General features: G+C 47.5%; 1 protein-coding gene across 1 annotated transcript; it reads right to left on the bottom strand.

Moving 5' to 3' along the window:
* Nucleotides 1–7,187: 7,187 nt before the first annotated feature.
* On the bottom strand, nucleotides 7,188–8,516 carry LOC141617166 (uncharacterized). Its single transcript, XM_074434351.1, has 3 exons — nucleotides 7,869–8,516; nucleotides 7,662–7,758; nucleotides 7,188–7,609 (listed from the first exon to the last, which is right to left on the bottom strand). The coding sequence occupies exons 1-3, from the start codon at nucleotides 8,514–8,516 to the stop codon at nucleotides 7,188–7,190; spliced, it is 1,167 nt and encodes a 388-aa protein (XP_074290452.1).
* Between the last annotated feature and the right edge of the window lie 528 nt (nucleotides 8,517–9,044).

Genomic DNA, 9,044 nt, shown 5'->3' with positions numbered 1-9,044 from the left:
TAAATTTCTACCAATTTAGGGTTAAAGTGGTCTTAGCGTTAGGTCTGTGTTATGATTTGATAAATTGTTATAAGTTAACCTGTATGTGCAACGTAAATAAAGAACACAAACGATTTTGGTGACGCGGAAAACCCGATGTGGGAAACAACCGCGGGGGGAGACGGAATTCCTCCAATATTTTCACTATAATTCGGGAGGAAATACAGTTCGTACGTTTGCTATGAATGCTAGGGTGTAGTTCTCGTATTTTTTGATTATCTCTCTTCTTTGCATTGAGGCTCTTTATATAGGGAGAGCTCGGCTAGCTAGGGTTTCTTGCTTTCTTTCCAAGTTACTCCTAATTTGATGCCGAATAGGACTTTCCTTCCCTGGATATGGTAAGTGGTAGGACTCTCATATGCTTATTTCCTGCGGATCAAAGCCCACGTCCCGCGCTGCTTGCTGACGTTGTCACCCTGGCTCCCTGATATCCTGCATCCCACAATGCTTCCAAGCCTGCTGTCCCAAGTCAGCCCATATCCAGATTTTGGGCCTAACAGTTTGCCCCCAATTTTCCGCGAAAGTGCAACCCTAATTATTTGAGCGGGAAATTGCAGTGTATCGTTGAGTGACTTCTCGCGTACTCCATTTCAATTCAAAACCCCAACTACCCTCTCCTATTTAATCTCACCCGTCCGCCTTTTTCTCTTTCATCATCATTTCACTTTCTCAAAATCTTCAAATTTCCGTCTCCCCAAATCCCTTTTCTTCAACGTCCTTTCATTGCCAGCGCCGCCTTCTCCCGTCTTCTCAGGTACCTCTGCTTCTCTCTCCTTGTTTATCATGGCAAAAACCCGTTTCACATCATCCTCCTCCACCACCACCGACCTTGAAAACGACGACTTCCCTTCACAGGGAGTCCTCAAAAAACCGCATTCTGGCGACTCCCACCTAACCCAAGAGGATATCCCTAGGATTAAAGCCTTGCTTGGATTGGGTGATGATGTGGTGATCCTCATCCCCAAACCTGGTCAGAAAGCAGACGTCTTTCGTGCGGGGTGGATCTGCTTATACACTTATCCTTTCGTCCTTGGTCTTAAATTTACCTTCCCCCCAATGATTCAAGAGTTCATCTGCCTGAACTCCCTCCCCATGGACCAAATTGCCCCCTATGCATGGAGGATTCTCTTGCCCACTGTTGCTCTAAACAACAATATGGGCGCCGAAATTGGATTGTCAGATCTGACCCATAGGTTTGAGTGTCGGTCACTGGGGCATGGCCAATACACTTTCAGGGCTGTGGAGAAGACTGAAAATTTTCTTCAGTCGGCTGCTAAAGGGAAGGATGATGGGTGGTATGAGGATTTCTTCTATGTCAAGCTCGATTCTCTTCCTATTCACGCTGATTACTTGTTCGAGAACTGGGTTTTCGCTAAGAGTAAGTATATTTTGCATGTCTATTCTTGATTGCCCCTGTCGCTCAATGTTCTTACTCTTTGATCTGATGAAGAACTTAAGAACCCTGAGAAATCCGAGGACGAGGACACTTCTGTTGCCAAGCTCTTTTCCATCCCTGAATACCGTAGACTGTTTCCCCTCCTGCTCTCTGGCTTAGACGATTCCGCCACTGAAGAAACCATGTCTTCTGGTAAACACCCTTTTTTAATCTTTAGAAACCTCTTTACTCATTGGTTCTTCATTCTGATCCCTTGCGTTCTGGTGCCTCTGTAGGAAGTGCTAGACCGTCCGCTTCTGAGATCCTGATGCGCCATGCCAGGAAAAGAACTGCTGACTCCTTTACCTCTCCTACCTCCTCAAGGAGGAGGTCCAACTCAAGGCCTGCCCCAGAACCCATCGAAGTGACTCCCATATCTCGTGCCCCTGGGTCCCCTGTCCACGCTGACGAGCTGCTACTGCGCCTCCCTGCTAACTTTGGGGATGCTGACCACGCCAGCTACTGGCCTACACTAGCGAGGCTCCTGACTCCGGCTTGCTCCAGGGCATTCGATTCGACTGCCCCCAGGAGATGACTGACCTGGCTGCTGAACACTGCTTCCTTGTGAGTCTTCCTTTACTGGCCCCCCTCTTTTTCTGCCCCTGTGCTTCCTTGACTAACGATTTTCTTCATTTCAGGCTCTCCAATCATCTCTCTATCTTCGCAAGATGCTGCAGAGAGCCAAGATTGAGTGCCTGGCTTCCGTGGGGAAGAATAAGGAGCTCACAGCTACCTGTGCCAAACTGAGGGAGCAGCTCCATGCGGCTTTAAAAGAGAAGGAGGCAGCTAAAGATCAGCCGGCGAGGACGCAGGAAGCTAACTGCGTTCTGACTTCTGGGCTGACAAAGGCGGAGGCCCGTGCTGAAGAGATGGCTGGGCTAGCCAAAAACATGGGAGCCTATACTGCTTTTGAGGGGCGGATTGACTGCATCCGTGCTTATACTGAGGGGAGGCACACGTCCTGGAACCTGGAGGAGGAGCTGGCCGAGTTTACCCGCGCATTTCCCAATGGCATGGACCTGAGCGCCCTGTTTCCTCCTAAAGCTGAAGCTGCTAGCCCGGAGCCTGATCTTACAGCCATGGATATCTCTGGAGCCATCTCTGGGACTATAGAGGAGATCCTGGCGGGGAAGACTGGTGATGGTGCCACTGCAACTCCTGAGGCTGTTCAGGCACCTGCAACAGAGAAGCAAATAGAGCATGGGGAGCAGAGCAATGGTCAGGATGCAGTTGTCGAGAGGATTGACCTCTCTTAAATTTTAATTCAAATTATCTGGGGACTTGGCCCTGTGTGGCGCAAGTTTGTAAAAAACTCTTTTTCATTTTTTTTTCTTGTTTCGGCTCGTTTTGTGCCTGCTAGTATGCAGGCTTTAAACTTCTGATGGCGCCTGCTAAAGGTAGCAGGTGCCTTAACTTAAAGTAGCTCTGGGCCCAGGTTTTTAGGCCCTGCTTTTGTTATACTTGCGTTTTTGCCATTGATTTCTGGAGTTTTGATTCCACATAGGTATACCCAGGAAGCTGACCTGGCTTCAGGTGCATAGCTCCTGTTCCTGGTGACAGACTTTTGATAACATATTTTACCCATGACGTAAAATATCTTATCACTAGGGTTAGCTGATTAGAGCGTACCTTCATTGAATGTTTCTGATTAACAAGGAATGTTGCGTTCCTTGTGGTTCCAGACGTTTGAAATCCGCGCGTGCACCTTTTGATCTACGACATAGCTATGGGATTACTGAGTTAACGTTAAGGTATGGGTGGTCTTAGTATGCCGCACCCTGCGCGCTACCTCGGCGTATGCTCTCCATGTGGCTTGACTTAAGATAAACGTCTTCGCAGCCTCACATGGCAGAGGCTGGACCCTCAAAGTGTTCCTTATCTGACAAGTAACCAACATTAGTATCAAAGCCTTTCTTCGTAGAAGCATTATAAAGTCCAAACTAGTGCAAATTACCTGGTGCTATCTCATGGTGTTCCAGGGCAACACCTGGATCCAGGAAGCCACAGCCTGGACTACTTGGTTTAAAAACGACTCTATTTGATTAAAGAAAAACTAAGGAAGACAAAAGAAAAAAGTTTTTTGGAAACACACCAACACCCAAAGCATATACTAACCCCCACCCCCCCGTTTTTTTTTTTATTTTTTTTTATTTTTGCTTCACGGACTTTTGAAAGGTCCTTTGTACACCAAAGTTTTGGCACTTTGTCAGACAAAGTACCGTTTCAAGTGACGGATGTTCCAGGGTTTATCCAGGATTTGACCGTGCATGGTCATCAACCTGTATGCCCCATTCTTGATAACGCTTTCGACCTGATATGGCCCTTCCCATTTGTAGCCTGCTTTGTGGTTCTTGGTATTTTCGAATACCCTTCTGAGTACGAGGTCCCCTACTTCAAGGGTCCTTATTTTGACATTCTTGTTATATGTCCTTGCTATGGTCTGTTTATACAATGCCATACGTATGTAGGCGCTTTCTCGCAGCTCATCAACTGTATCCAGGCTCCTAGCCATTTCGACCTTGTTTTGTTCTGCCGTCTGACAGCCGTATCTGTGCGTGGGTACCAGAACTTCTGAGTGTATCACTGCCTCTGCTCCGTATACAAGGCTAAACGGAGTTTGGCCTGTTGCCATTTTCGGTGTTGTTCTGTCTGACCAGAGTACCAATGGTAGTTCATCCGCCCATTTTCCCCCAGCTCTTCCAGCCGTTTTCTGAGGTTCTCCACAATGATTTTGTTGCTGGATTCAGCTTGGCCATTGGTTTGTGGATATCTGGGGGCTGATTTTCGTAGCGTTATGTTCCATCGTGCACAGAAGCCCTCGGTGTTATCTGGTATGAACTGGGACCCATTGTCGCATATGATTTCAGATGGTATCCCAAATCTGCTTATGATGTTGCGCTTGATGAAAGAGATCACCTGCTGTTCTTTTACCTCTGTCATTGCCTCTGCTTCAATCCACTTTGAGAAGTAGTCGGTCATAACTAGCATATATACTCTGTTCCTTGGAGCCCTGGGCAGCTTACCCACTATGTCCATGCCCCACATCATGAATGGCCATGGAGAGATAATCGGATGCATTGGTTCTGCTGGCTGGTAGATTGCTGGAGCCGCCTTTTGACATGACTCACAGCGTTTGGCATGATTTACGGCGTCTGCGCGCATGGTGGGCCAAAAATACCCCTGTCTTAAGATTTTGTTTGACAGACTTCGCCCTCCAGTATATTTCCCGCATTCTCCGCTGTGCACATCTCGCAGTACTGTTTCTGCTTCCTCTTTGCTTAAGCACCTGAGGCATGGTCCTGCCAATGACTTTCTGAAAAGAATATTATCAATCATGATATATCTGGAAGCTTTTATTCTGAAACTTTGTGCTTCCTTTCTGTCTTCAGGGAGTGTCCCATCCCTTAGCCAATTTAGGTATGAAACCCTCCAATCTGCATCCTGCTGTCCTACTATGGAAACCAGCGTCCTGGCTCCCTGTGCACACTGCATGTGTACATCCTCTTTCACCGGATTCTGATCTGGCTCCCTCTGGATGGCTGGGGTCAACACATGGGTAATCGGTATGTTTGATAGTTCTGTGGGCTAGAAGGTGGATCCTAACGTGGCCAGGGCGTCTGCTTCCACGTTCTTCTCCCGCGGCACCTGAGTTATCTTGAATGTTCTAAACTTTGACTTTTGCTCTGTGGCTATCTTCAAGTAGGCTATCATCTTTGAATCACGTGCTACATATTCGTTGTTTACATGATTTACCACAAGTAAGGAGTCACTGTATACCCTCAGGTTCTTTACCTTGAGCCCTGATGCCATCTGCATCCCAAGTATAAGGGCTTCATACTCGGCTTCGTTGTTGGTTGCCTTGAACGCACACCTAATAGCTTGTACTATCATATCTTCTTTAGGAGATCGAAGGACCAAACCCACACCAGCCCCTCTTGCATTTGAGGCTCCATCAATGTATAGGGTCCATATCTCACCATCCTGACTCCCTATTATCGCCAGCATTCCCTCTTCTGCCTCCCCACGGATGGCAGGGAAGAAGTCAGAGACGAAATCTGCTAGGGCTTGGGATTTTATCGCCGTTCTGGGTTCGAATTGCAAGTCATAGCCACTAAGATGTACTGACCATTTAGTCATTCTGCCCGAAAGTTCAGGTTTCCTCATAATAGTCTTTAGCGGGTAATTGGTAATTACATGGATGGTGTGAGATTCAAAGTACAGCCGTAGTTTATAGGAAGCAGTAACCAAAGCCAATGCTAGTTTTTCAAAGGAAGTGTACCTGGTCTCTGCAGGAAGCAGAGACTTTCTAATGTAATATACGGGATACTGCACTCCTTCCTGTTCTTTGACCAAGACCGCGCTTACAGCTGCTTCCGTGACTGACAGGTACAAGAATAGTCGTTCCCCTTGCTCCGGTTTTGCGAGTAATGGTGGCGTGCTTAGGTAGCTTTTGAGTTCTGCGAATGCTTTTTCATGTTCCTCAGTCCATTCGAATTTCTGATTCTTCCTCAATATATCATAGAACAGCTTGCACCTATCTGAGGCCCTTGATATGAGCCTATTTAGGGCCGCCACCTTCCCTGCCAGCCGTTGCACGTCCTTTGGCTTCTGGGGTGATTCCAGCTGGAGTATTGCTTTTATCTGTTCCTTGCTTGCTTCAATTCCCCTCTGGGTCACCATATACCCTAAGAACTTTCCTGAAGATACCCCAAACGAGCACTTGGACAGATTAAGTTTCATTTTAAACTCCCTTAACGTCTGGAAGGTGTCCGCCAGTGCTCCATGTGCATTTACGCTTTTTGGACTTCACCACCATGTCGTCTATGTATACTTCCATGATCTTTCCTATTTGCTGCTTGAACATTTTATTTACCAACCGTTGATAAGTGGACCCGGCGTTCTTTAGGCCAAAGGGCATGACCTTGTAATAATATATGCCTCTTTCCGACATGAATGCTGTTTTCTCTTGATCTTGCGAATGCATCTTGATCTGGTTATAACCGCTCCAGGCATCGAGGAAAGCGAGTACCTCGTGTCCCGCAGTAGCGTCCACCATTGCATCAATATGTGGCAGTGGAAAGGGGTCATTGGGACAAGCTTTGTTTAAATCTGTGAAGTCTACGCACACCCTCCATTTGCCGTTCTTCTTGGGCACAACTACCACATTAGAAAGCCATTCAGGGTAGCTAACTTCTCTAATTTTACCTGCTGCCAAGAGACTGTCTACTTCTTTGTTAATGACCTCATTTCGTTCTGCCGCAAATTTTCTTCTCTTCTGCTGTACCGGGGTGCAGCTTGGGTTCACGCTTAGCTTATAAGAAATAACGGATGGGTCTATACCTATCATATCATTGTGGGACCAAGTGAAGTAGTCCATGTTATTTTTCAGAAGTTGAGTCAGCTGGCTGCGCAGTTCTTCACTGCAGGTTGCCCCAATCAATACTGTCCTATCCGGGTGTTCCTCGTCCAGGTGTATCTGGTCCAGGTTCTCTGAGGGAGGGTCTTTGTATCCTGTCGAGGTGCCCCGGTCCTATAATTGCTATGAGGGAAGCTTGGTTGTAGCCTTGAGGGCTTGAGCGTAGCAGTTTTTGGATTCCTCTCGATCTCCTTTTACTATGACCGTTCCCCATGGCGTTGGGAACTTGAGACATTGGTGATATGTTGAGGGCACGGCCTTCATCTGATGAAGCCATGGTCTTCCTAGTATCACGTTTTAGGTGGTTGGACCCTCAATGACTAGGTATCTCACTAGTTTATTAACTCCAATATATGTTGGGATGGTTATCTCACCCACTGAATGCGCAGTTTCACCACTGAATCCTACCAGGGGCACAGATTTCTTTATCAGGTTCTCTTTATCAAAACCCATGGTTTTGAGGGTTTCGAGCATAATGAGATTCACAGAGCTCCCTGTATCCACTAATGCTTTTCGTACGGTGCAATTGCCAATGGATAACGTTATAGTTAGGGCATCGTCATGTTGCTCTGCACCGCTTTCTATGTCAGTCTCGTCAAAAGTTACCTGGGGTAAATTACTCTGGCTTACCCTGTATGAAGTTTCTGGATGATCCCCTTTACTTCCGGTGGCTTTCCTCTTAGCGACGGAATATGTCAGACCTGATAGCTCGGATCCACCTGTTATCACGTTAATAATTTTCGTGCATATGGGTGGAGCAGAAGGAAGCACCTGATTTGCTGCTTCCCTCCTGTCCTGCTTGCCCCCACGTGATAACAGGTGGTCCAAGTTTCCCTTGCGTACCTGGAACTTTACTTCCTTTCGCAACCTGTAGCAGTCTTATGTCCTGTGACCTATGTCCTGATGCCACTCGTATCTCTTGCTGCTGTCTCTGTCGTCGTTGGGTCGATCCTGAGTGGGAGGCTTTGGCCACCTCACCTGATCACCCAGGCTTCTGAGTGCTTTCAGCAACCCTTCCATTCCCGTGTTGAATCCGTATTTAGATAGCTTAGGAGGATGCGGAGAGTCGTCAATTTGCTGGGTTTTTTCTGCTATTCTGCTGATATTGTGTCTGCTGTTTGGCTTAGCTCGTTCGTCTTTCTTTTCTGTTGTGAATTTCCTGCTTGGCTTGTCGAAGTTTGCTACTCCCTTTCGAGCCTGTATGTCTTCTTCTAACCTTAATGCCGCTGTAGCTCTCTGCTGGACTTCTTCGAATCTCTCACAAGGGTACATCGTTAATTCTTTGTAGAGGTTTGATTCCTTATCCAGGCCTTGCCTAAAGGCGTTGATGGCAGTGGACATATCGCAGCCTCGTATGGAGACTTTTTCGGCATTGAACCTGGTGACGTAATCTTTGATTGATTCACCTATTTCCTGAACGATCCTGTATAGATCACTTGGCTGCTTGGGTGTTCTCCGGCTGCTGGAGAACTGCTGATTGAACGCGTTGACCAAATCGGCGAATGAAGATATGGTCCCATTAGGCAGGCCGACGAACCACTGTAATGTTGCTCCGATTAGGATTGAACCAAATCCTTTACACATACATGCCTCTTTTGAGGTTCCCGTGGCAGTGGTAACCATCATTTTCTATTTGAATTGACTAATGTGATCGCAGAGGTCCGTGGTTCCATCGAAGAGGGTCATCGTTGGGATGCTAAATCCTTTTGGTAAGGCCACCGTAGCTATATCGTCAGTAAACAGTGAGTCAGCGTAGCTTTCTGGTGCAACCATCTCCATAGGCAGAGGCATTCCTGGGACCCTCCGGAGGAGGCTCCGTAGTTCCTGGTACTGCTGTTCTATGTATGTGTCTCTCCCGGTGGGTCGCAGATGCTCCTGTGACTGATGTTCTGCTCCTCGTACGAAGTTTTGTTGTTCTAAGACTGCTGTTTGGCGCATCTGCGACGCTGCTGCCGCCGGGGTGCCTCCCCAGGTATATTCAACTTGATTCGTAACTGGCATCCTAGTTATTGGGACCGCAACTGCAGCCCTGCTTCTCTGATGTCCCTCTGCGTCTGATGTGGGTGTAGGCTCTTGGCGTGCTGGCTCCTCATCTGGCGTTAATACCCCCAGTCCTTTTGGGACCAGGCCTCCTCTTGGCTGTGGTGTTGCGTC

This window comes from Silene latifolia, chromosome X (genome assembly GCF_048544455.1).
Source record: "Silene latifolia isolate original U9 population chromosome X, ASM4854445v1, whole genome shotgun sequence".
NCBI lineage: Eukaryota > Viridiplantae > Streptophyta > Magnoliopsida > Caryophyllales > Caryophyllaceae > Silene > Silene latifolia.
This window is presented reverse-complemented; position numbering and strand designations above follow the sequence as displayed.

Coding starts and splice junctions, on each gene's coding strand:
- LOC141617166 (XM_074434351.1), bottom strand. CDS start 8,516: ATGATGGTTACCACTGCCACGGGAACCTCAAAAGAGGCATGTATGTGT. Junction 7,759..7,868: donor TCAGAAGCCTGGGTGATCAG/GTGAGGTGGCCA, acceptor AGACTGCTACAG/GTTGCGAAAGGAAGTAAAGT. Junction 7,610..7,661: donor GGAGGGAAGCAGCAAATCAG/GTGCTTCCTTCT, acceptor ACGTGATAACAG/GTGGATCCGAGCTATCAGGT.